This window comes from Bos grunniens, chromosome 12 (assembly GCF_055505025.1).
Source record: "Bos grunniens cultivar Pamir isolate PY7600 chromosome 12, Bosgru_T2T1.0, whole genome shotgun sequence".
Lineage (NCBI taxonomy): Eukaryota > Metazoa > Chordata > Mammalia > Artiodactyla > Bovidae > Bos > Bos grunniens.
The window spans coordinates 24,892,557-24,919,706 of record NC_141176.1 but is presented as its reverse complement, the minus strand read 5'-3'; the positions used below and the strand labels follow the sequence as shown (position 1 = coordinate 24,919,706).

At 36.6% G+C, this 27,150-nt stretch overlaps 1 protein-coding gene and 1 pseudogene across 51 annotated transcripts in view; one reads left to right on the top strand and one right to left on the bottom strand.

Annotated features, from left to right (window-relative positions):
- Positions 1–27,150, bottom strand: part of SUPT20H (SPT20 homolog, SAGA complex component) — a 39,549-nt gene that overhangs the window by 3,789 nt on the left and 8,610 nt on the right. For 4 of the 50 annotated variants that reach the window (XR_015138046.1, XR_015138044.1, XR_015138045.1 and 1 more), the window contains exons 6-23: positions 26,983–27,112; positions 25,885–25,988; positions 24,468–24,584; positions 24,298–24,351; positions 22,740–22,879; positions 18,072–18,228; positions 17,923–17,979; positions 16,043–16,114; positions 15,602–15,759; positions 13,751–13,777; positions 13,201–13,233; positions 12,527–12,644; positions 11,827–11,929; positions 11,497–11,655; positions 9,486–10,536; positions 8,869–9,023; positions 6,103–6,158; positions 4,050–4,187 (exon numbers count right to left, since the gene is read on the bottom strand). Coding sequence is in view for 37 of the 50 variants with exons in the window: in XM_086329290.1 (XP_086185416.1) it covers positions 4,050–4,187; positions 6,103–6,158; positions 8,869–9,023; positions 9,486–9,792; positions 11,497–11,655; positions 11,827–11,929; positions 12,527–12,644; positions 13,201–13,233; positions 13,751–13,777; positions 15,602–15,759; positions 16,043–16,114; positions 17,923–17,979; positions 18,072–18,228; positions 22,740–22,879; positions 24,298–24,351; positions 24,468–24,584; positions 25,885–25,988; positions 26,983–27,112 (2,085 nt within the window). In the remaining 13 variants the exon portion in view is untranslated. The remainder of the gene's footprint in view (positions 1–4,049; positions 4,188–6,102; positions 6,159–8,868; positions 9,024–9,485; positions 10,537–11,496; positions 11,656–11,826; positions 11,930–12,526; positions 12,645–13,200; positions 13,234–13,750; positions 13,778–15,601; positions 15,760–16,042; positions 16,115–17,922; positions 17,980–18,071; positions 18,229–22,739; positions 22,880–24,297; positions 24,352–24,467; positions 24,585–25,884; positions 25,989–26,982; positions 27,113–27,150) is intronic. The other 46 variants (XR_015138050.1, XR_015138049.1, XR_015138048.1 and 43 more) reach the window with 17 other exon arrangements.
- On the top strand, positions 7,464–8,662 carry LOC147361538 (protein SPO16 homolog pseudogene; annotated as a pseudogene). The gene has a single exon (XR_015138498.1). The product of XR_015138498.1 is annotated as a protein SPO16 homolog pseudogene (transcript).

The following is a 27,150-nucleotide window of genomic DNA, read 5'->3' as shown; positions in this document are numbered from 1 at the left end:
GACTGTGAAGAAAGCTGAGCGCCGAAGAATTGATGCTTTTGAACTGTGGTGTTGGAGAAGACTCTTAAGAGTCCCTTGGACTCCAAGGAGATCCAACCAGTCCATTCTAAAGGAGATCAGTCCTGGGTGTTCCTTGGAAGGACTGATGCTAAAGCTGAAACTCCAATACATTGGCTACCTCAAGCAAAGAGTTGACTCATTGGAAAAGACTCTGATGCTGGGAGGGATTGGGGGCAGGAAGAGAAGGGGACGACTGAGGATGAGATGGCTGGATGGCATCACTGACTCAATGGACATGAGTCTGAGTGAACTCCGGGAGTTGGTGATGGACAGGGAGGCCTGGCGTGCTGCGATTCATGGGGTCACAAAGAATCAGACATGACTGAGCGACTGAACTGAACTGGTTATTTGATGCTGTATTAATAATTACTAAGGCATCTAGAAAGCTTCATCAGAACTATCTTTTTTTGAGGTATAGCTGATTTGCAATACTGTGTTAGTTTCAGGTGTACAGCAAAGTAACTCAGTGGCTGCACCAATTTACATTCCCACCAACAGTGCACAAAGGCTCCCTTTTCTCCACAGCCTCTCCAGCATTATTTGTAGACTTTTTGATGATGAACATTCTGACCGATGTAAAGTGATACCTCATTGTGGTTTTGATTTGCATTTCTCTAATCATTAGCAATGTTAAGAGCATCTTTTCATCTGCCTGTTGGTCACCTGTACATCTTTGTTGTACATATGTCTATTTAGGTCTGCTCATTTTTTGATAGGGCTGCTTGTTTTTTTGATATTGCTTCTATAAAGCTTCATCAAAACGTTTTTTAAAAAGCTTAAAACACTCTTTGAACACAATACTAGTTTCTAGTGAGCAAATTAGATCAAGAAAAGGAAACAGACAGACAGATAATAAAGGGAAAAAAACCCATTCTTATTTGCAAATGGCAGGACTATTACTGGAAAGAAAAAAATCCCTAAGCAATCTACAGGAAAAACAGAATAAGTGAGGTCAGTAAGATCACAGAACACAAGGTCAACACCAATTGTGCATACTAGTGATAAACATGTAGAAAATGAAAAACAGTACCATTAACAATTCCCGCCCCCCCCCCCCCCCCCGCTCCCCACCAAATGGATAAAGCACAAAAACAAAACTTAGGTGTAAGTCTATAATACACATACAGGACTTGCATGCTGAAAACTAGCTGATTTTAGCCTAGAGACATACCATATTCATGAACTAGAAAACTCGCATAAACATGGTAAACCTCTCCCAAGATGACCTATAGGTTTAAACTCAATTCCTTTAAAAATCCCAGCAAGGTTTTTTTGGAGATATAGACAAGGTGATTCCAAAATTTACAAGGAAAAGCAAAGGATCTAGAATAGCTAAACAATTTTGAAAAAGAAGAACACGAGAGGATTTTCCCTTTGATTTTAAGATTTACTATGATCTCTGACAAAGGTGCAAAAGTAATTCAACTGAGAAGGATGGCTTTTATAACAAATGGCGCTGGAGCAAATGGCCAACAGTTTTCCCCCATAAATGAACCCGGACCAGTGTCTCACACCTTATACGAAATTAACTGAAAATGGATCATAGATTTAAAATGGATTCTTTTGGGCAGAGAAGCCAGAGAGGAGTTCTTAACACTTCACACCTAAAGCAAAATTCACTAAAAAAAAAAAAAAAAGAAAGTAACTCAGACTTCCATCAAAAGTGGAAGCAACCCAAATGTCCATCAATGGATTAATGGATAAACAATGTGATATATAAATCAAATACTACTCAGTCTTAGAAGGGAAATTCTGACACACACTACAACATGGATGAACCTTTTGGATATTATGCTAAATGAAATAGGTCAGTCACAAACAGACAAATACTGTAAAATTTCACCTATGAGGTGCCTGGAGTAGTCAAACCCATAGAAACAAAAAGTAGGCTAGGAGGAGGGGGAAATAGGGAATTCCTTAATGGGTATACCATTTTAGTTTTGCAAGATGAGAGAGTTCTGAAGATTAGTTGCACAACGGTAAGAATATATCTAACACTACCAAAGCGCACACTTAGAAATGGGTAGGATGGTGAATTCTGTATTACAGGTATTTTACCACAATTTTGTAAAGAAAAGTACAAATCAAGAATTTTTTTATCGAGCTAAGTAATCCTTCATGTGTTAGTAAAACCGGGTTTTGTTTTTTTTTTTTGCTTCTTTTGACTTAGTTCTTTTTTTTTTTAAAGAATCTTTTATTTTGTATTGGGGTACAGCCAATGAACAATGCTGTGACAGTTTCAAGTGAACAGCAATGGGACTCAGCCATACATATACATGTGTCCAAAAAATAAATAGTTTTAAGTACACCATTCTTGAGAAGTCTAATAGGGGATGAGCATTATCCAACCAAGACTTGACTGGGCAATCTTTGGCAGAAGGACTGATGGTGAACATTTCATATGTTTAATAGTGAGCTAACCTGACCTGCCTGTTGAGAAACCTGTATGCAGGTCAGGAAGCAACAGTTAGAACTGGACATGGAACAACAGACTGGTTCCAACAGGAAAAGGAGTACATCAAGGCTATATATTGTCACCCTGCTTATTTAACTTATATACAGAGTACATCATGAGAAATGCTGGGCTGCACGAAGCACAAGCTGGAATCAAGATTGCCGGGAGAAATATCAATAACCTCAGATATGCAGATGACACCACCCTTATGGCAGAAAGCAAAGAACTAAAAAGTCTCTTGATGAAAGTGAAAGAGGAGAGTGAAAAAGTTGGCTTAAAGCTCAACATTCAGAAAACGAAGATCATGGCATCCAGTCCCATCACTTCATGGCAAATAGATGGGGAAACAGTGGCTGACTTTATTTCTCTGGGCTCCAAAATCACTGCAGATGGTGACTGCAGCCATGAAATTAAAAGACGCTAGCTCCTTGGAAGGAAAGTTATGACCAACCTAGACAGCATATTAAAAAATGGAGATATTACTTGGCCAACAAAGGTCCGTCTAGTCAAGGCTATGGTTTTTCCAATGGTCATGTATGGATATGAGAGTTGGAGTGTGAAGAAAGCTGAGAGTCGAAGAATTGATGCTTTTGAACTGTAGTGTTGGAGAAGACTCCTGAGAGTCCCTTGGACTGCAAGGAGATCCAACCAGTCCATCCTAAAGGAGATCAGTCCTGGGTGTTCATTGGAGGGACTGATGTTGAAGCTGAAACTCCAATACTTTGGCCACCTCATGCGGAGAGCTGACTCATTTGAAAAGACCCTGACGCTGGCAAAGATTAAGGGCAGGAGAAGAAGGGGACAACAGAGGATGAGATGGCTGGATGGCATCACCAACACAATGGACATGGGTTTGGATGGACTCCAGCAGTTGGTGATAGACAGGGAGGCCTGGCATGCTGCAGTTCATGGGGTTGCAAAGAGTCAGACATGACTGAGCGCCTGAGCTGAACTGAAAGGAAATGCTGCAGGTGGGACTCAGGAATCAGTATTTTTTTAGCTTCCCAGATGACTCCAAAGTGCAGCAAATGATCAGAAAACCCTGAACATTTTAAAAGTAAAGTTCCTTTTACTACTTTACTGCAGTTCTTATTCAATTTCTCTTTGGCAATATACAGTGTTCGTTTTTGTCTATTTTCTGTTTTAAGCTTCACAATAAAAAGAATTTCTCTATTCTAACAGAAACAAAATACTATAAACAGAAAGATGACGATGGGGTGGAAAATACATGGCCTATCATAGAGGCAGAAAGACCTGGATGTGAACCCCGACTCTGACGCTGTGTTGTTGTGAGCGCACTGGTCACTTGAGTCTACTGCAGACTATGCAAGATGGAAGTGACATCATCTGTTCAGTGTGCCTGTTGTGAGAGTTAGAAATAGGCCTTGATAACTGATAGCTACTGCTGTTAATAAAGAAAGGACAGCATATGAAAAGTTTGTTCAAACAGTCTAAAAACACTTGAAATAGGCCTGAAACATACCAAAAAAAGATATAATTCTATGATATCATATGGAAGGTAGAAAGGACATACCTGCTCCCCAGGCTGTTGAGGACTAGAAGTTGTGGGTTGCTGGGGCTGCTGAGGCTGCTGTGGTGTAAACTGGGAGAGCTGCTGCTGCTGCTGCTGCTGTTGCTGCAGAGTGTTAAAAATGAGCGAGCCGCCTGGAAGCTATTAAGAATTTGAGCAAGAAATAATTAGGCAATTTTGGATTATTTAAATTTCCTTATTCTACAAATGTTTCTGGGGCATTCCCTACCCGTCAGGTAGTCTTCCAGGGATGAGGAAAACGAAGTCAACAAAACTGAAAACAAAACAAACTCCCTGCTCTTTAAAAAAAAAAAAAAAAAAGGGACAATCTCTTTAAATACAATTTTCAAGTGCTATTACTCTGGCTCTCAAATACATTAGTAATCTCAAACATAAATCTTTCTGCTTCAAGTTAATACTTAGCTGTCTAAATAAACATACTGCTTTGGCTTAACTGTTTATACATCAACACAAAACAGCACTAAATGCATTTGCAAGTATAAAAAAAAAGCTAGTGATAATGAGGGATATATGTTAAAAAAGCTCATTTCCCTAAATTTGGTCTAGCTTTGCCCAAATCCAGAGGTGCATGGGTTTTTATATAACATAGCCAGGAAGTCCAAAGCTGAAAAGAAAATGCATTAGATGCCCATATTTAGTTTGGAGACATTACAAACTCTGTCATTATGAATCTAAATTAATAATAAAAAAAAGTTTTTACAAGAAGCATCCAGAAAATTCCATATTAAACACGAAAACTATGCATTCCAAATGCATCAGAAAACAAATGTTTTTCCATTTTATTTTATAGAGGTTTAAGTTAAAAGCACTTTGAAGTTTTGGGGCAAAGTCCAAGCAAATACCTGGTGAGAAACTCTTAGATCTGTACAGTCAAAAAAGAGGTGTCTAGCGTCAAAAGCTCTACACCCAGCAGAGCTCATTGTTAAGTAAATCTGGACAAAGCACAGGTCAAGTGTTTCCTTCTCAGTTAGATAATAAAAATGTAGCAGAATATAATTTGTAAGGAGGTTTTTGCCCTTATTATCAGTGCTATTAAGGAATGCCACTACTCTTAACACTGAGCTTGATCCCTACAGAAATCCCTACAGCAAAACGCAGGAAAGCAGGCTAAACAAGCTATCCCAATGTGTCCATATTATAAGTGGATTATTCTGCGATGCGTATGTAAATACTGACACTGTCTGCATGCTGTACAGGAAGTAAGTTAGGTTTTAGTTCTAAATGTATTTCCTGATTTATTATTTCTGAATATCAGGTTGGATGGATGTGATTATTATTTTCCAATAATCCCTAGCTCTGCCATTCTGTGTCTCCAAATCTTTATTTTCATGTCTACCTTTTCTAACAATTCTCTGTAGACAATCTCATCCATTTCCAACCTACTAGGCTTAACACTGAGTGCGATCCTTAAAGGACCAAGCACAGCCCAGAATACTCTAAATTCACAACATGTACTAAATATTCTCTACCTACATTTTCTCTTTATATGTTAATACTGAGAAAATGTATAAGAAAAGTCTCATCACTCGACACAAACTGTAACCTAATGAACATTTACTGCATGACTATTTAATAGCGATTGAACAGTCACCTGCCTGGCACTGTGCTGTTAAGTCATATTCTCCTCAGGAAAAGAACACACATACCTTCTCTAAAAAGCTTCTATTCATGTATAAAATCTATTGTAAGCAAACAGCAATACTTATGTATATACATAAAAAATCTGTTACAGAACAATTAATTTCTAAGTGTATTTGCTGCTACTACTGTAGGCAAGTTATTCTTCTTGGCAGCTGTGAACTCTCCCCTCTGGAAATAGTTCTTAATTTGGCAGGCGTGTCAGAGCCAACAGAAGTGTGGTACATGGGTACCAATTTTTTCCTGCTTATCCACTTAATCATACTTTTAGATGATTCTCAACAACCTCAGAACTTCAAATGCTAAAATGTGCAAACATACATGGTTAAAAAATAAAAAGCACTATAAGAAACTTAAAAAAACAAACAAACTATCAAAAGCAGTGTTTCAGGTTTACCTGGAGTAGATTTAAGGGCCTGAGACTTGAAGTATTTTTTAAACCAAATGGAACACCTATTAAATAAAACTCATGGTTAAAACAGGAAATTAAAACTTTATTATATTTGGAGGTACTTTATACTTTAGCATATAAAAATACAACATTTTAAGTACTCTCTGCACAGGCATGCTTATTTTCTATACTTTAAAATTTTCTTAAAACCAGCCCTCCAATTTCATCACTATTTGTTGATAATGAGATCTTATTCAAAGATGTGAAGCACCAGATATACCTTATATTCTGTATTTCAGAAACTGAGACTTCTTTATAACTACTTAAACTACTGGCTGGAAAAGTAATCTAGCAGCATGCAGATACCACAGGTATGATAAGACTGTCACTACTGTGCAAACACATTTCACATATTGGTATCTACTTATATTTCTCAGTGCCAAACAGTATGTGGGAACAATCCTGTCTCTGAGAACCAGTGTGCTTTGTGCTATTTCTTAAAGTGCAAATGCTAATATTAATAATGCTGAAGAACACCAAATTTTGTGTGTAAGGATCAAGCTGAAAGTCGGTAAACAATGCTTTGTTAATTCTGAACTTATTCCCCCAAATTTGTGACACAACACAGAGCAAATCCTAAAGCAGGCATTGCCAAACTTGTCCAGTAGGCTTTGTGAGCCACAGAGACTCTGTCCCTTACTGTTCCTCGTATCTTTAAGAAAACAAACCTTAAAAAATGTAAAACTATTCTTAGCTTGAACTGTGTGTTACAGTTTGCTGATGGCAGTCTTCAAGTATGTATATATCTTCCTCACTAAATATACCAATTTGAACTCTAGTTTAAAAGGTAACTAGTCCTCTAAGCAGGTAATTATATTTAAAAAAGATAAAGGGTAGATAACGCACAAAAGACAGTATGAAAGGCTTGTCTGAAAAATGGAAAAAAAAATGTGACAATATGGATAGCCTCTCCAGGAATTCTCATTAAAAAAAAAAAAAAAGATAACTCCCTTTAAGGGTGGATGACATCTGGGTAATGCTTTATAGCTTATTAAAGGCATTTCCTTATCACTTTATTTATTTTCTTGCAAGTAACAACTTAAGTTAGCTACTTCTACTCCGGCTTTAGAACAGATGAAACTGAGGTTGAGGGGGAACAATTAAGTGACTTCTTCCAGGCCCTACAGTAAGCATTTGGAGCTACCAGTAATTAGAAGAATTATATGTAAATGTAATATCCCAAATTCAACACTGATTCCATTTTCCAGGGCTCCTACCACTAAAGCATACTTATACACAGTAAAAGAAGAATATCAGCTAGAATCAGAAAATCACTGCAATATATTGTTGGCACCACCAGAAGCTGATTTGATCCAAAGAGATGGCTGAAAGTTGATGGAAAAGAAAAAATAAAATGGACAACCACCATTATTATTAGCTCATCTCTTAAGAGTTATGAAGTTGCAGCTGCTCTAGAAAATCGAAGCCACAAGGTTCAGTATTCAGATTCAGTGGAAAATGGATCAATTATATTTTCTCTTTCTGGAGTTGCATTTTTATTGATGGATGCTAGAGAATTCTTTATGTCTGCTGAAGAAACATTTCTAGCCAAAATTGAGAAGTTTATTAACATCTACCAAAATAGTTTTTTGGTTCTGTCTGCTGCCCTGCATGGACCTGAAGAATGGAAACTGATGTTCAGGATTTAGCAGAGATTCCTGGGTAGTAACTTACGGATACTTCCAGTACACAACACAGTAAATACGATTAACCTTATGTGCACCATAGCTAAGATCACCTCCAAACCATACATAGATAGCATCTGCCACAGAATGATAACAACTAAAGCTTACATCATTGAGCAAAGTCCTGTGTGGAAAACACTTCAAAAGATAAAACTGAGTAGTGATACATTTAACCCAAATTAGATTATCAACTATAAATGTTTAATTTAAACATATTTAAATTATATTCTTTGGGTTCTCTTTCTCCTACTCACAGAAAGTTTCTCATAACTTATAGTCAGTTCTCCTTACTATGCTGAGTTTGTTTTTCTGTTCATCTTTTTTTTCTGAGTAAGAAATGAGACTGTTCTACGATACATTCTCTCAAAGAACTTTAAAAGTAGCACAAGTTGTTACAACATTTTCCCAGTACATGTAATTACATTACTACAACCACCACAATGAATTACTACTAATGATGGGGACAGCAGTCATTTTTGAATGTTTATCACATCTCAGGCATAAACACCTCATCTGTATTTATCCATGTAATCTTCACAACTGTGAGGTAAAGTGTTATTATTATTCTTATTTTATTTATGAGGAAAATGAGGCCCAAAGGTAACTTTGCTATGATTATGCAGTTATGGTAAGTTGCACAAGAAGGATTCAATCCAGGCAGTCCGGCTTCAGAACTGAGGCTTTAAAATGTCACGCTATGTTGCTTTTCTTGCTTACATGTTTTCAAAATATGTTTCTTTTACCTGGAGCAGGACTACACTGGTAACCATTAGTTTCTTTTATAATCATGTTTGAAAGTCAAATATAAAATCTGCAGAGACTTACAGGCTTACCAAGTTTCTTCAGAGAATTTGATAGCCAGATGGTTTTTAATTCAAGTATCAGAATTTTAAAAGCTTTTGACAGGAAATATATTCAACATAATATTTCATTTAAAAAGGATATTAAATGTTTATCACTTAAATGACATTTTAACATAAGCATGGAGTGTAATTTTGTTAGAGATTATTATTTCCAATATTCTGACCTGCTTGAGAGGCTGTCTGCATTGCACCCGGCAATGTGTTTGGTAGCAGACCTCCTGAGGGTAGAAGGCCACTCAGGTTTACTCCTGCAGGAGTTATGGCACCAGTGTTACAGCCCAGCACAGGGTTTGAACCACTCATCAAAGCTTGAGCTCCACTGCAGGAGAATAAGACAAAGCATTAGGCTAGTGCTGTAAAGGAAAAATCCGCTACATAAATCCTTGGATTAAAAAACAAACTACTCCACAAACACAGATACTTCAGTCTTAAATATCAACAGCAAGGTTGGCAAAAATTAAGTACTATGTATCTACTAAGGTTTAAAATATTATCTGGTAGAGTAACATACTCATCAATGGATTAAAAGATGGTAACACAGGATAAACAGGAAAAATCTAAGCTGCTGTCAACGTGAACTCAGTAGTACCACCTTAGTGCCTATAATGGATGTATTACTACCTAAAATTCAAACATACTTGTTGAGATAAATTCTAGTAACGCAGAAACCTTTTTTTTTCAGTTTCAACAATATACAAATTGTTTTTAATTTCACAAATAATTTCTTTAGATTGGTGAGATTATCTTAAAAAAAAAAATCAGGGCTTCGATGCAAACTTACCAAACAGAGCCCACTACATTGATGAAGTTAAGTCCAGCAGAGTTTGCCATGACCTGGGTGGCTGTGGTTCCTGTAGTTATAGATGTTACCATGGTGGAAAGAGGAATGGTCGTTACAGGCATTGCCTGGCTCAGACACTTTTGCTGCTGAGCAAACTGAGTTAACAAAGTGGGCTGAGGGGTGAAGCCTGAATCTTGGGGAGTAGGGGTAGCTGAAGGGGTAATAGGAGTTGAGCTCTGAGCATCAGGAGGGTGTGGGGTCGATGAAGGGGTTGGTGTAGGAGTAGATGGCTTAGGAGTTCCAGATCCTGCTCATTGAGAAAAATAAAAATTGCTAGTTTGTTATAAATGGCCAGTCCTTTTTCAAATAAGGTTAATGGAATCTTATTTAGCACTGACAGTCTGTTCCAGTTTTTTTTTTTTAAAGCAGTTAACTGCAAGTGTTAATTTCTACACATGATACTGAGTGTTGCTACACTCAATTACAATTAAGGATGCAGTATATCACCTACAAATGCCATCAGAGATGCTATTACAGTAACAGTAAAAATATACATTCGTATTCTATCACAAAACCCATTTAAAAGTTAGTTTCCTACCATGCTATCTTTGGCCTAAAAACTTTAAAAGGAATTCAAATTAATTTTTGTTATTTACGATTTCACTAATTTAGGACATCACTTAGAAATATTGCTTATTTTCTGTTAACAGTCTGAGATAAAACTCTGAACATATTTAATAAATTACATACAGTTAACTATCGTATTTGGCACCTAAATATACATATTTAATTCCTAACACATCAAGTTTACCCTGACAGACAAATTTTACAAAACACAGTAATAAAGCAAGTATTTGATAGATAATACTGCATCTTTAACAGTAACTGTGTACTTCGGTTTAAATGTAGAATGTATAGAAAATCTGTTGTGAATGAAGTATGCACAGTTTATCAACTTTAAAAAAAATAAAAAATAAAAAAATAAAAAAAACAAAACCAGAAAAATAAAACCAAAAGCTCTTGAGGTGTTTTCTTTTTTAGCTTTCATGTCCTGCAGAAAGAAAGGAAAGAAATGTGAATGTCCAGAAGCTGTCACTCAACCCTTACTTAAAGTAACAACTGTGTGCAGTAGATTAACATAATAATCCATACCCACAACATAAGAAGTGTGAATAAGACTTTCAGGAAATTTATAAATTTTTTCTTTGTGCAAAACAAGAAGGCAGAAAAATTACACCTTTTGAGCTATCAAGATGAAGATGTTTACATCTAATGCAAAGACCACCCTGTCACTGTGCAGTGTACTAAAACTTTCAGCACATATTCATCATTTATTAAAAAATCTAAAAAACTGGAATGCTTTTTTTATTTGCAAGTTGGTACCTAAATATCTCAGATATTTGTTAATTTGAAGAAATTCAAACTAATGCTAAAATTCTTGAGCAATTATTCTTGATGTTTAAAAAAAAGTATTCACTAGTAAAAATTACATTTTATTATCTTCAGAATGCTTTATGATCATCCCACATTTTAGTAACTGACAGCAATTAATGAGAGTGTACGGGTATTATTAAAAAAACTAGCTTTCAGTCTACTTCTTACATTTACGAAGACAGGACTGCAGCAACAACTCACATGACATTTTTTTCCGTATCAGCTGCATAGTTTACATAAAATGTAAAATGTCCTAAGGTACACTGGTACAAAAAATAATTTGGAATCTTACTGCTACATTTAGTTATCAGATTATTTTTTTCAGGAGATGTGTAGGTTGCAAGTCTATAAGAAAGGTATACACAAGCTGCATACATAAATACAGAAAAACAAATACAATTACAATAAACACATAATACATACAGTCAACAAGAGATCTGCCTGAAGCTTCTTAAAACTTGAACATTTTGGGTAGACAGTACATTCAGATTTCACTATTTCACTGGAAGAACTATCTTAAGAAACACTAATGCAAAAGCTTATGAAGAGTTAATGAAGCATTTAAGTTACAACTTACTTTGTGATGAACTGGCAGGTGACAGGGCAGCTGGAGAAAGCATGCTAACTTGATTAAGATCCACGGATGACTTCCGAGAAAGACTTGGTGGCTTAGAAGCAGGAGGAGGAGTTGGAGATTTAAGAAAGCTGCTGGCCTGTTGTGGTGTAAAATAGTTACCTAGGGAAAAAAATATAGAAGTTATTTGCTAGGTTTACAATTTAGGATTTGATGAATTCTGCTATTTCTTAGATTTATAATTAAAAATTCTGAGCAAGTCAAAATATGAATAAATGGATTATGATCATCTGTTTCTTACTCTAGATTATAGAAAATTAAGGAATGCAATACCTGAGGAACTATTTCCTGAGGTTGAGGGAAGTTTGATGGGTGGAGGTCGATGTTTCACTCCCTTCCCCAGTACTGAAGACTGAACTGACACGGTCTCAGGCTGCTGAGAGACAATGATATTAAGCATACTCATTAAAATGATGTCAAATCAGAAATTCACCAATTCAAAACACTTTAACTTATGGATGAAAACACAGTTTAAAAAGATTAGGTATTACACATATTTCAAAAGACTGCACCTTTACAAAGGGAGAAATATTTCTGAGTAAAAAGGTTAAGAGTTTGAAGGAGAAGAGCAGAGTAAGATGACAGCAAAGCTTCACCCTTAAATCTTCCCCAGAAAAATGACAGCTGTAGAAGCCAGGCAGGTGATCAGTATACACAGATGTTCATTACGCTTTTTGTTTTATATCTCTGTGTACATTTGAAAATTTCCATTATATAAAGTTAAATCATGAAAAGAAAATTAAAGTTAAAAGTAAATACAAAACTAAACAATGGACATGAATTTGAACACATTCCAGGAGATGGTAAAGGATAGGGAAGCCTGGTATGCTGCAGTTCATGGGGTTGTAGTTAGATATGACTTAGCGACTGGATGGCAACAATCCCTCAAAAACTAGTCCTTAATATTTCTCAGATTCCTTGAGAACAATCAGGCAGGAAAAAGTAATAGCACAAAAAAGTTAACCAAACGCACTTCTGTTTCTTTCCCTGGAGAAAGCTGACTCAAGCTGGCTGAGCCACTGGAGCTATGCGACATCTTCACTGGACATTTGGCTTCATTCTGGACCAATTCCTGGTACTGATTGACTACTCTGAAATATTAGGGGGAAAACAAGCAATGATTAGCTAACTCTATTTTAAACATAAATTTATTACATAGGAAATGAATAACTTAATGAAAAAAGTTCTATGAAAAATAACACAAAAATTAAAATTTAGACAATTTATCTTTGATAAAAGCACAGTCTTTTAATATGTTCAGTAACAAGTTAAAACTGAAAACATTTTGCTAATTAACAATTTAAAAGATCCCTTCAGTATCTTGTCTCTAATATAAAATTACAGGTATTATTCCACCAATAAGCAGCCAAAAGAATTAACCACTGACTCTGACTTATATTCTGATTAAAGTACTACCGAAAACTCATTTTCCTTAGCTACTATAGATATATCTAAGTTTTATTTAAAATACAGCTGTATTTTAAACATTATCCTTTTGTTACTTTCTTAATTCTATTTAAAACTCCTAAGAATACCTAAGATATAATTAAAATCAAAGCTTTGACTCCTAACGGAGTATTCTCTATCCTACAAGAGTAAAGTTTATCATACCTATCCAATCAAAAATAAAGATACAAATATTTTTACCTCTCAGCATCAGTCTTTGATCCAATAACGAACCTAAATTGTTTTTTAAGAAAAGAGAAAAGTATTAAATAGACTTGTTTTAAGGAGCCCCGAGATTACTTTTGAAGTCTTTTAGTAATTTTAAATATAGAATTAAAATCTATTAAGATATCATGAAAAAAATATTGAAAACACATTAAAAAATATTAAATGATGATCAAGTCTTGCATGCATTACAAAATAATTCTGTGAATAAATTGGCTGATTTAATTTAAGGGAGATTTATTTGGGGCTGAAAGTTGCTAAGTGCTACACACCCTTACAAGTGTCTGTCCCACAGCAAAAGTCACTGACCTACCTTGTGCAAGGCCTGTGGCCTTCCTCTCGCTTTACACTTTTGATTTTGGAAGTCATTATTAATGTTTACAGAGCAGGACCTTAGACTACATTTTGACAAAGAAGAGTTTATCACCAACTCAAATAAAGTCTTTACCAACTCTCTTAAAAGGATCTGACATTTATATGATTTCTTAACAGATTAAAATAGTGAGTTTGTTTATTTTTTAATTACCAATTTGAATGATCATCTGTGGAGAAGCTGAAATATAAAATGTAAAAAAAAAAAAGAAGAAAAAACTTGTTAATGCAGCTCAAACTTTTAACTTCATAGCTATTAAATCAAGTAATTTATGAATATGGGAGAATGACTGGAAGGTAATAAGCCACGGAGCATTTCTGCAGCAATGTCGTAAAGCAAAAGGCAAAAAATTCAATTCTCTAATTATCAAACAAATATATAATCAGTTGGCTTTCTGAACCAGTTTTTTTTTAAATGAGAGATATGTCATTTCACTGTGTTTCAGAAAAGTTAGTAACTAACTATTTAAAATGACCAACATGTGTTTCTAAAGGGAAGACTTAAAAAAAATATGGCTAATCAAAATATCTGGTCTTTCTACTAAGTATAAACAAAATAGTAGCTGAGGATCCCCTGACTGCTACTGTTTTCTCCTAATGACTTTTACTTAGGTATTGGTGAGGTTATTCTTTAAAATCCATCTTTCTGCTGTAATTTCAACTCGTATTTTGTTATGATTTAACATAGAGCTAGCTCTTGCTTTTTTTTTCTGCTCAGGTTCTCTTTTTCCTTCTTTTCAAAACACCATCAACTTGACTAAAAGAAGAGAACTAATAATAAAACATGAAAACAAAACTAAATACTGGATACCTTGTAGTAAACATATGCAACCCATAAGTTTAGGAAGTTCAACTACAGTTGGCCCTCTATATCTGTGGATTCTGTATTCTCAGATTCAACCATCATGGAGTGAAAATATTTGGGGGGTGGGGGGCGGAAATATTCCAGAAAGTTCTGAAAAGTAAAACTTGAAGTTGCTATGGGCTGGCAACTATTTACACAACATTTAAGTTGTATTTACTACTTATTTACATGGCATTTACATTGTATTGGGTATTGTAAACTAGAGTATGTGGGAGGATATGAGTATGTTGCAAATATGTACTATTTTGATGTAAGAGACATGACCATCTGCAGATTTTGGTACCCAAGGGGTCATGGGATCAGTGCCCTGCAGATAGTGAGGACCAACTTTATACTTATTGCTTTCTATTATTTTTGGCCACACCGCGCAGCATGCAGGATCCTGGTTCCATCACCAGGGATCAAATCTTTGGCCCCGCAATGGTAGCATGGAGTCCTATCCACTGGACTGCAGGGAAGTCCCATGTAGACATATTTAGAGAGCCAGTAACTACATGAAGCACTGAGTCCGTGTCCTTACAGGCAGTGCTGAAATATCAAGCATTTTAAACAGCTTTTACAGTTACAGTAACCTTGCTTCCCATTTAAAACCAATTATTGCCAGAAGCACTTTATGCTCACAGAGGTTAAAGTCATAAGTGAAAGTGCAAGTGTTAGTCACTCCATCATGTCTGACTCTTTGCAACCCCATGGATTGTAGCCACCAGGCTCCTCTGTCCATGGAATTCTCCAGGCAAGAAAACTGGCATGGGTTGCTATTCCCTTCTCCAGGGACTCTTCCCTACTCAGGTCGAACCCAGGTCTCCTGCATTGCAGGTGGGTTCTTTACTGTCTGAGTTACCAGGGAAGCCCCTCAAAGTCGTAAGTGGCAGCATATATCAAAAGGAACAGCACAGGCATAGATTTTATAGCAAATATAAAAATAACTAAGCATAGTTTTTAAAAAAGAAATTACTATTTTAAAGAACTCATGGACAACAATGGTAACTACAATTTAAGTTTACTGAGGTCTGCTGCCAAATCTAACTGAAGTTAACTAACAAAAAAGGGAAATTTTTATTCATCAAAAGCTCATGAGTAGTCACTGAATAAACTCTTGATGGTTTACTTGGTCAAATACATGTATTTAACAGAACTCACTGGGATGGCGACATTGGACTGTCACTCTCCTCGTCTTCTTTACATGGCTGGATTTTACCATAGTAAAGTGGATCACCAAGTGACTGCAAAATGGTCAGCTTTGTTTTCTGATACTGATTACCAGCTTCACATTCAAATATATAATCATCTTTTACATCCTGAAAAAAAGCATCCCAAATAAATACCCTCTTCTGAAAATACATTATCAGAATTAACAAAAACCAGGAATAAATAACACACTAACTTATATCTAGCAATTAAGAAACATGGAACATATTCTGTAGACCTATTTAAAACTGTCTAAAAGGGCCTTCCTGGTGACTCAGTGACAAAGAATCCGCCTGCCATTCTTTAAAAACAGAAGGAGATCCCAAAGTAATAAATTCAGATCCCAGATTAGAAACGACATCAAAAGAAACGGAGCCTGCAATGGTTACTTACATGGGCTGGCCAGACTGTTGGTTGTGAGTCATCAGATTTGATAGATTTTTCTACTTTGGCATATTTTTCCACCTAAGCAACCACATCAAGAGACATCAGATATAATGAAACCAGTATTATGACAATAGACAAAAACCTAAGTAACTTAATACAATATGCTCTTTAGCACAAGAATTCTTGAATCACTAATAACATCAACTATTTATGCTTAAGTAGTTTCAAATTCTCCTGATGTATATTTAACTAGACCAACTGGTTTTACAATAAAACAAAATTAGGATCTCTTTTGCCATTAAACAAATGTAATAAACACAAATGCCTCTTCCTTTTACCCCATAAGTAGGTATCATATTTGTCTTTTAGGAAAACTGGGATGTCAGAGAGGTGAGCAGGACCAGGATCTTTTCTTTTGGCTGGGTCTTTACTGGAATTGTCACGTAACAGTGTGGACAAAACTAGAAAGAGACTACGGAAATTATATTAAAATTGGTAAAATTTTTGTAAATCTCCATTTTCTCGTCAAACTCAAACCATATTTTCCATGTATTTTCTACCAGACTTGTATTTTCTACCAGACTCCATGAACTGAAAAGTTCTCTTCTTTCTGGTAACCACGATTTTTAAGAGTAATAGACTCACTTGGGCATCTGGTAAAAATTCAGATTCCCATGTCCCTCCCCTGGAGACCTGACTCTGTAAGCTGGACTGAAGTGGGGCTTTAACTGGTATCCTAGATGTTTCAACTGATCAGTCAGACTGAGAAACTTTGTATTAGGGCTTTTCTATTCAAAGCAAGGTCTGCAGAGCCCAGTACCATGCAACCTAAAAGCCTGTCAAGTACTGCAAGAGACCAGGCCCTAGCCCAGACTTGCCGAATTGGAATCTGCATTTTAAGAAGCAACCCACATGATTCTTATGTACATAAAGGTTTGGGAAGCGCTGCTTTATATATACCCAGATCGCCCTCTGAAGTCAATTCCTCCCTTTGGTATTTGCACCAAACATCTCTTCTCAGGCCATGTTCCTTGAGGAGTGTATAGGTAGATACACACTGAAAGATAATGTGGCTTACTTTCTTGAGTTGTATATAGTCTACTTCTAATGCTTTTGGCTTTGTGCTTTTGAAAATTTTTTTAAAATTACAGATAATAAGATCTACACATGTGCTAGCCAAGGAAGTATGCACAGAGCAAACATCTGTTAAAATAACTAACCACTTCTACAGAGTTTAACGAATAATAAAAACAGGAGAAATAGGAAAATAAAAGAAATACGGGACCTCCTATCAAAAGATCTCTTTCTTTGCTCATTTATAGTTCATGTACATTATAGACCAGCAAAGACTACTACTCAAGGATGAGAACCTTGGCCACTGCTCCAGTATTGTTAATTTTTTAATTTAACCAATGAGAAGTATTATCAGGAAATTATGACAAAATATTATGAAAAAAAAATCAGAGGCATTTTATGCATATTATGTAATATGTACCATTTTTTTACACATTTGGAAATACCTTGCTTATTTTTCCTGCTCTAAAACAAATTTATATTAAGGAGTTACATAACTTAGACAAATAATATGAAAGACCAGCTTCTGAAAATGCGCAGTTGACTTAAGAAGTGTTTTTGCACAAACATGGAGAATGAACTAGTGGTTAAAACTAGGGGGAAAAAAGGGGGTTATTATGGGATTATATAAAATCATGTGTGATAAAATCTTGAAAACTATAAAGCACTACATAAAGAATCTTTCATTCAATAAAATTAAAAGAGAAAAGTAGCGGTAATAAGAATCTTCATTTTCCCAAAGTATAAGATACTATTAGTGAGATTTAGGAATCTTACATATGAAAATAAGTGCAATTCACGAACTGACTTACATCCACCTCAGAAGGTACAGCCAAATTACAGGGACTCCGTTTCCACATATCTACACACTAAAAAAATTAAAAACAGTATAAATAAATATACTTAAAATGCACAATAAGGCATTTGGTATAATAAGCTTCATTTAAAAACATATACTTACATTTCCTGCTTTAGAAATTTTGAGGTCATAATGCTGACCTGCTTTTCTTTCCTTTCTTTTTTGTAAGAAATCAAGTAATTTTAGCTGAGGAGGAGGTGGACAATGAGACAGATCCTGTTGCCGATTCAGAGAGGACCTGGAATATCTCTTGAAACATCTGAAATATTAAGAGATTAGAATTATTGATACACCAAGCTAATAAAAGAAACTCAGAATAAATACGGTTTAAAAAATGTGTAATTAAACCACAAATATTTGTAGAACACTGTCACTTGCCAAGCAATGTTCCAGGCACTGGTGAAATAAAAATGAACACGACGAACACAATTCCTGCTCCCATGGAGCTGACAGTCAAGAAGAGAAGACACATATACATTCACAAAGGAACAGGTCAGATCACTCCAGATAACAGCAGAGTACGAGTGAAAAGCAGGGTCCTGGGAGGAGTAAGTGATACGGAGGGCAACACTAGGGGAGGGCAGGAAGGACTCTGAAGAAAATGTGTGAGCCAAGACGTGACAAGAAGAAACAACCTGTGGAGGGATAAGGGAATGAGTATTTGAAGCAGAGAATTTTAAAAGTTTCTGAGGCAGGAACAAAGCTGGCTTGTTTCAAAAAGGAAAAACATAGGTGGGACTAGAGCACCAGCAGGAAATGAGGTCAAAGAGCAAGGCAAGGGCCTTCCTTGCAGATGAATGATAACATAAAGTACAATGGGATGGTTTTAGAGGAATTTAAGCAAGTGGTGGCATGATCTGCTTTGGGGTTTTTAAAACATTACTTTGGTTTGCCTGCGTGGTAAACAGACCAAAAGGGAGCAAAGGTGAAGCAGTCAGACCAGGTAGGAAGGCGTTTATCACAGAAGTCAAGATGAAGATGACAGTGGTTTGGTCTAAGGTACTGGTAGTGGGTGTGGAGAGATGTGGAAAGAGGTTCTAGGGCACTTTATGGGACTGCTGACGGATTCTCTATGGACTTATTTCACTATTTCCAAAGCTGTACCTTTTCCTCAGCATATATTACTTCAACAGTAAAACAGAGAATTTAGAAAATGGGTAGGTTATTTCAGCCCCTTCAAACTTGAAGATCCAAAGTGGACAATGGAAATAGTCAAAGAGAACTTCATGATGAGCCAACTATAACTGCAATCTAAATTAATATGTATTCTTTTACTTTATTGAGATGGCTAAAATATTCAAAGACAAGTTACCATGTTATAAAAGGGCATTTAGTTATAAACTGACTTCTAAAACTATTATCGCTTTTCCCCAGATCTGTAAAAGAAATTACAAATTGATTTTTTTAAAGGTAACATTAACAAAAATTACACTGGTATTAGGAAGGGATAAATTATTCTTTATTCTTATACTCGTCTCTGCTCAGAATTTCTTTTTGGTGAACAGACTCTAAATTTATAGGTTCAGTTCAGTTCAGTCACTCAGTTGTGTCCAATTATTTGAGACCCCATGAATCGCAGCATGCCAGGCCTCCCTGTCCATCACCAACTCCTGGAGTGCACCTAGACTCACGTCCATCTAGTCAGTGATGCCATCCAACCATCTCATCCTCTGTCGTCCCCTTCTCCTCCTGCCCCCAATCCCTCCCAGCATCAGTCTTTTCCAATGAGTCAACTCTTCGCATGAGGTGGCCAAAGTACTGGAGTTTCAGCTTTAGCATCATTCCTTCCAAAGAAATCCCAGGGCTGATCTTCAGAATGGACTGGCTGGATCTCCTTGCAGTCCAAGGGACTCTCAGGAGTCTTCGCCAACACCACAGTTCAAAAGCATCAATTCTTCAGCGCTCAGCCTTCTTCACAGTCCAACTCTCACATCCATACATGACCACAGGAAAAGCCATAGCCTTGACTAGAAGGACCTTTGTTGGCAAAGTAATGTCTCTGCTTTTGAATATGCTATCTAGGTTGGTCCTAACTTTCCTTCCAAGGAGTAAACGTCTTTTAATTTCATGGTTGCAGTCACCATCTGCAGTGATTTTGGAGCCCAAAAGAATACAGCCTGACACTTTTCCACTGTTTCCCCATCTATTTCCCATGAAGTGATGGGACCGGATGCCATGATCTTCGTTTTCTGAATGTTGAGCTTTAAGCCAACTTTTTCACTCTCCACTTTCATCAAGAGGCTTTTTAGTTCCTCTTCACTTTCTGCCATAAGGGTGGTGTCATCTGCATATCTGAGGTTATTGATGTTTCTCCCTGCAATCTTGATTCCAGCTTGTGTTTCTTCCAGCCCAGAGTTTCTCATGATGTACTCTGCATAGAAGTTAAATAAGCAGGGTGACAATATACAGCCTTGATGTACTCCTTTTCCTATTTGGAACCAGTCTGTTGTTCCATGTCCAGTTCTAACTGTTGCTTCCTGACCTGCATACAAATTGCTCAAGAGGCAGATCAGGTGGTCTGGTATTCCCATCTCTTTCAGAATTTTTCAGTTTATTGTGATCCACACAGTCAAAGGCTTTGGCATAGTCAATAAAGCAGAAATAGATGTTTTTCTGGAACTCTCTTGCTTTTTCTATGATCCAGTGGATGTTGGCAATTTGATCTCTGGTTCCTCTGCCTTTTCTAAAACCACCTTGAACATTAGGAAGTTCACGGTTCACATATTGCTGAAGCCTGGCTTGGAGAATTTTGAGCGTTACTTTACTAGCGTGTGAGATTAGTGCAATTGTGTGGTAGTTTGAGCATTCTTTGGCATTGCCTTTCTTTGGGACTGGAATGAAAACTGACTTTTTCCAGTCCTGTGGCCACTGCTGAGTTTTCCAAATTTGCTGGCATATTGAGAGTAGCACTTTCACAGCATCATCTTTGAGGATTTGAAATAGCTCAACTGGAATTCCATCACCTCCACTAGCTTTGTTCATAGTTGATGCTTTCTAAGGCCCACTTGACTTCACATTCCAGGATGTCTGGCTCTATGAGTGGTGACACCATTGTGATTATATGGGTCATGAAGATCTTTTCTGTACAGTTCTTCTGTGTATTTTTGCCATCTCTTCTTAATATCTTCTGCTTCTGTTAGGTCCATACAATTTCTGTCCTTTATCGAGCCCATCTTTGCATGAAATGTTCCCTTGGTATCTCTAATTTTCTTGAAGAGATCTCTAGTTTTTCCCATTCTGTTGTTTTCCTCGATTTCTTTGCATTGATCACTGAAGAAGGCTTTCTTATCTCTTCTTGCTATTCTTTGGAACTCTGCATTCAGATGCTTATATGTTTCCTTTTCTCCTTTGCTTTTTGCTTCTCTTCTTTTCACAGCTATTTGTAAGGCCTCCCCAGACAGCCATTTTGCTTTTTTGCATTTCTTTTCCATGGGGATGGTCTTGATCCCTGTCTCCTGTACAATGTCACGAACCTCTGTCCCTAGTTCATCAGACACTCTATCTATCAGATCTAGGCCCTTAAATCTATTTCTCACTTCCATTGTGTAATCATAAGGGATTTGATTTAGGTCATACCTGAATGGTCTAGTGGTTTTCCCTACTTTCTTCAATTTCAGTCTGAATTTGGCAATAAGGAGTTCATGGTCTGAGCCATAGTCAGCTCCTGGTCTTGTTTTTGCTGACTGTATAGAGCTTCTCCATCTATGGCCACAAAGAATATAATCAATCTGATTTCGGTGTTGACCATCTGGTGATGTCCATGTGTAGAGTTTTCTCTTGTGTTGTTGGAAGAGGGTGTTTGATATGACCATGCATTTTCTTGGCAAAACTCTATTAGTCTTTGCCTTGCTTCATTCTGTATTCCAAGGCCAAATTTGCCTGTTACTCCAGGTGTTTCTTGACTTCCTACTTTTGCATTCCAGTCCCCTATAATGAAAAGGACATCTTTTTTGGGTGTTAGTTCTAAAAGGTCTTGTAGGTCTTCGTAGAACTGTTCAACTTCAGCTTCTTCAGCATTACTGGTTGGGGCATAGGCTTGGATTACTGTGATATTGAATGGTTTGCCTTGGAAACGAACAGAGATCATTCTGTCATTTTTGAGATTACATCCAAAAGAACGCGGTCCACTGGAGAAGGGAATGGCAACCCACTTCAGTGTTCTTGCCTTGAGAACCCCATGAACAGTAGGAAAAGGCAAAATGATAGGATACTGAAAGAGGAACTCCCCAGGTCAGTAGGTGCCCAATATGCTACTGGAGATTAGTGGAGAAATAACTCTAGAAAGAATGAAGGGATGGAGTCAAAGCAAAAATACCCAGCTGTGGATGTGACTGGTGATAGAAGCAAGGTCCGATGCGGTAAAGAGCAATACTGCATAGGAACCTGGAATGTCAGGTCCATGAATCAAGGCAAACTGGAAGTGGTCAAACGTGATGCCAAGAGTGAATGTCGACATTCTAGGAATCAGCGAACTAAAATGGACTGGAATGGGTGAATTTAACTCAGATGACCATTATATCTACTACTGCGGGCAGGAATCCCTCAAAAGAAATGGAGTAGCTATCATGGTCAACCAAAGAGTCTGAATTTATAGGGAGTTTGTTCTTCAAAAGAATGCACAGAGCACATCATTTCAAAATAAAGCAGAGTATTAAAAAACCCCTAATTCTTACACTTTTACTCTGTAGAGGGAAAAGATACCATAAATGTCAATATTCAGAGCTCTCTCTCTAGCTCTCTTTTGGTTTATTCTTCCACAAAGGTGATTACCGTTTCATCGGGCGCGTGTTCATCTTCTGCCTGTTATAGAGCAGTCTGTTTGCAGTGCAGGTTACAGCAATGGAAGGATCAAGACACAGTGGTTCCGCTGTAGCCAGAATCAATTGGCTCTCAAGCAAAAGTTTGTCTTCCTGAAATGGGTAAGAGTAAATACCAATACTAACTTTAAGATTTAAGATTTTCAAATCATATATATCACTTACTCTAGAAATATTCCTGGGAGTATTTCTGCTAAGGAATAGTACCAACTTCAGGGTGTAAACTTTACAAACTGAACAGCATGACATCACTAATGGAATTTCAGCAATTTGGACAAAGTGGGCAAGCTGTAAGAATGCCTGTTAGCCCAACAAATATTTACTAAGCACCTATAATATGTGAGGCGCTGTCCTAGATGTCAGAGAGTCTTTGTTTAGACTATAGGTTTTTCACATCTAAGAAATACAGCTGTCTAGACTCATTAATATTTTCAGGTTGATGACATTTTCAAATGAAAATGATATTTTTCTGAAGAATTTTCCTTGAAAAGGTACAATAAAGGATATAGCCTCTCACTTTATTTACCAATTGCCAGAGTTAGAAATCAATACCCTTGGAACCTCCACATGACCAACAATTTTGTTTGAACATTCCTTTAAGAGCTTTTAACCTTATAAATGAAAAGATTACAGCCCAAACTACAACACAATGCTTGACAGTTACTGATGAACTGAATCTTATTTTATAATCCTATTTCACAGCTACAATAAATTTCACTACTGACATTTTCTTTAGTAACTATTCCTTTTTATACTAATAGAGAAATAAGTGAACACCCTTGTGAATGGGCACCTCACTGAATCAGCACTGGAGGACTAACTGGCTATTCTCTTGAGTAAGAGGTCAGTCCCTAGGGCTCTACCCAGTGCAGACGGCAAAAACACAGGTTAGGTGTGCTTTAGAACCCAAGATGACAGAGTATCAGCATCTATTTGTATCCACTGTGCAAACAAAACATTCTACTTGCTGCTGCTGGTGCTAAGTCGCTTCAGTCGTGTCCAATTCTGTGTGACCCCATAGACGGCAGCCCACCAGGCTCCCCCGTCCCTGGGATTCTCCAGGCAAGAACACTGGAGTGGGTTGCCATTTCCTTCTCCAATGCAGGAAAGTGAAAAGTCAAAGTGAAGTCACTCAGTCGTGTCCGACTCTTAGCGACCCCATGGACTGCAGCCTACCAGGCTCCTCCGTCCATGGGATTTTCCAGGCAAAAGTATTGGAGTGGGGTGCCACTGCCTTTTCTGATTCTACTTGAGAGAGGATAAAAAAACGAAGTTTCACACTGGGTAGATTAGGTCAACCTCACCCTAGTTTACCATGTCCTAGAGCAACTGGAACTGAACTGGTTTAATTTCTTGCAGGATTAACGCATCTTTGTAGAGCTCATAATGAACCAGATACTTTACTCATAAATCAAATTATGAGCAGGAAATATCTTTTGCTTAACTTAGTAAGCATTGCTTCATCCTATATATTACCTGTTTGGGATTAAAAAAACAACACAACGACTAACCTGGGTCCACTTATGGTTATCACTTGTTATTGAATGTACATCACAGATTAAAGTCTAAAAGAAATAATGATTAAAAAATATTAATATATAGGCATGAGAACACATGAGAACATTGAATAGGTAAAACTCAAAATGAAATCTGAAATATTTCTGAATTAAACATTCCTTACCTGCATTGTTGGACGTAACAGAATGTGCCTACTTTGGTAACCAGGAGATTTCATGTTACTGGACTGCCTATAGTCACGTATTTCTGCTATGACGCATCCACAATGAAAAATATTAACCTGTTTTGAGTGAAAATATTTAAGTAAACCTAAGTACGTAGGTTTATATTGAGTGTTTCAGGTTCTTAGCATTCCCATGCAATGGAATTTCTGACCATTTACATACTCAAAATTCCTTGGTGAACTAACCATCACATAAACTCTTTGAAAAGAGAACTGTTTTATGTTCATCACTGTGACTCAGGAAGCAGTTTAACACTGTTTCCTAGTTACAGAATGACATTTGGCATTTATTTACTATTAATGTTACAGATCACTGGAACTGCTGTTCTTGACACTCACTGGGTCACTGTTGTACTCTGCTAACACTGTCACTGTTATAAATTTGTTAATAAACCATGCCAGAATTGCAGCTTACAGATACAACTGCTATATCTGCTCTGCTAAAACTTCCAGGAGACAGGTTTCACTAATAACAGGAAGAAAGCTAACATTAATTCAAATAATAATCTCCTGCTAATGATATTATTTTCTAGTTCTAAGTCCAAAGGTAAGGAACTGTATCACTCAAGTCTTGCAAATTATCACTTGCTACAGTTGCTTTGGTCTTTTGTGTTTTTTTTTCACCATTTAGAACTGGAGTGAGTACTGTGACTTCCATGTTATCAGTCATTTTTCTGCTCGTGCTTTTTAACCAATATTTACTGAGCTACTACAATGTGAACTGTTACGCACTATCCAAATATCCAAGAAGTTTCACAGATAAAGTGGTGAGGTAACTTGCTCTCAGTGTGGAAAGACAGGCAATAAACATGTAAACAAAAATGAGATAACTTGAGAGACTAATGCTACAGAGGAAATAAAACAGGGAGTGACTAACTCAGACTGTGTGCTCAGGTAGAACTCTCTGATTGAGTAATTTTCAGCTGAGACTTGAATCACAACAAAGGGCCAGATAGAAGAGCAGATCAATAAGATAGGAATAAGCTTGGTGTGTTTTAATCTATAAAAATGGCATGGGTGGCTGGAGTGTAGTGAGTGGGGATGAGAACCAGGAGGTGAAGACAAATACAAAGACAGGGGTTTTATACCGTGAGAGGACACTGGAGAACTCTAAGCAGGGAACTTTGTTGTTGTTTTCTGTTTTTGTTTTGGAAGCTTAATCAACTACATCTATACATTTCAGTATATAGCCTAAAGGATAAATATCCCACAATATATCAATTTTCATACAGGCATATATATATTAGGTCTCACTTCCCTTTCCAAGAACTAATGAGAATAAAACGAAATATTCTTTATCACAAAACAACATGTATTTGGCAAATCTAAGGACATTTTATGGAGAAAAATTTTGTACCTGAGATTTTTCTAGGAGATCAACCAAAATTGGAGGTAATTCTTCTGCATCCAAGTATTCAAGCAATTCTCCTTCTTCATAAGGCAGTCGAATGGTCTCAGAATCTTAATTTTTAAACATAAAAGTTTCTGAAAGTGATCAGGCTCACCAAAAAGCTTAGGCAATAATTTAAGTAACTTTTCATAAAAATAAAGAGAATAAAACTAAAAGCTCTGCTGAAGTCCTTCACTTATCTAAAAAATAAATCACCTCATAAAAATCTTGATAAACTGTATATAAACAGTTTTAGACTGGAAGAGAGAAAAATACCTAACATCCTATGGAAAACATCTGGCACAACAATCACAAAACAAATCCCAGCCAGCAGTACAATAATCAGAGTGTGATAAAATTCCAACCGTTAACTAAAACTCCCTTAATCTAATCTGGAAGTCAGACTGATAATCTGGTATAGCTTCGAAAAATGACTACTTACAAGCCAAACTTCTCTTGGTGTTACAGTTTACAATTAACGACCAATACAAGAAAAAAAATCCTTAAAAATCTTTAACTGGGTAAGTTCCTTACAGAACTTATAGTATCATCACCAAATCAAAATTTAAATGCCTCTTTGGTGAAATCTCAGAGTGTTAATACTTTAAAATTCTATTCTGACATTCACATTAATCAGAATAAGATGTTGAAGACTATTCAAAAGGTAGTGAGTCTGCTTAACTTTGAAAGTTTCACACTCAAAATATATTCAAAGCATAGAAGAAAAACATAGATTAAAACACCTTACACCATCTTAATTAACAGCAACAGAATGAAAGGAAATTTTGACACATTTTAAAATTACATCTTTTATGATTTAATTTCAAAGACCTTTCTCAATTAGAATATTTCTCAAATTCAGCAAGGCTAATGACAGGAGAGTTAACTTCTCATATTGTAACAAAACATCATAAAGAAGAAAATTTGAAATCAAAGTTTTCTGTTGTCAAGGCATCACTGATGTAAAGGACAGATCATTCAGCAGGGTGAAGGCTCTTTCTAAAAGACAACACATCCTGCCCAGCAGATGCAGTTTCGTGGCTGCTGCCCTCTGGAGGGTCTTACCTGATCCATTTTTTCCCCTGAGCATCAGAGAATATCCCTCATTTCCTGGGTATAGGTTGACCACTAAACATGATAATGTCTCTTGCATAACAAGCTTCTCTAATAAGTTCACATTTCTTCTTAATTTCTGCTTTAGAAAGAGGCAGAGCTCATGAAAATAATCCAGCA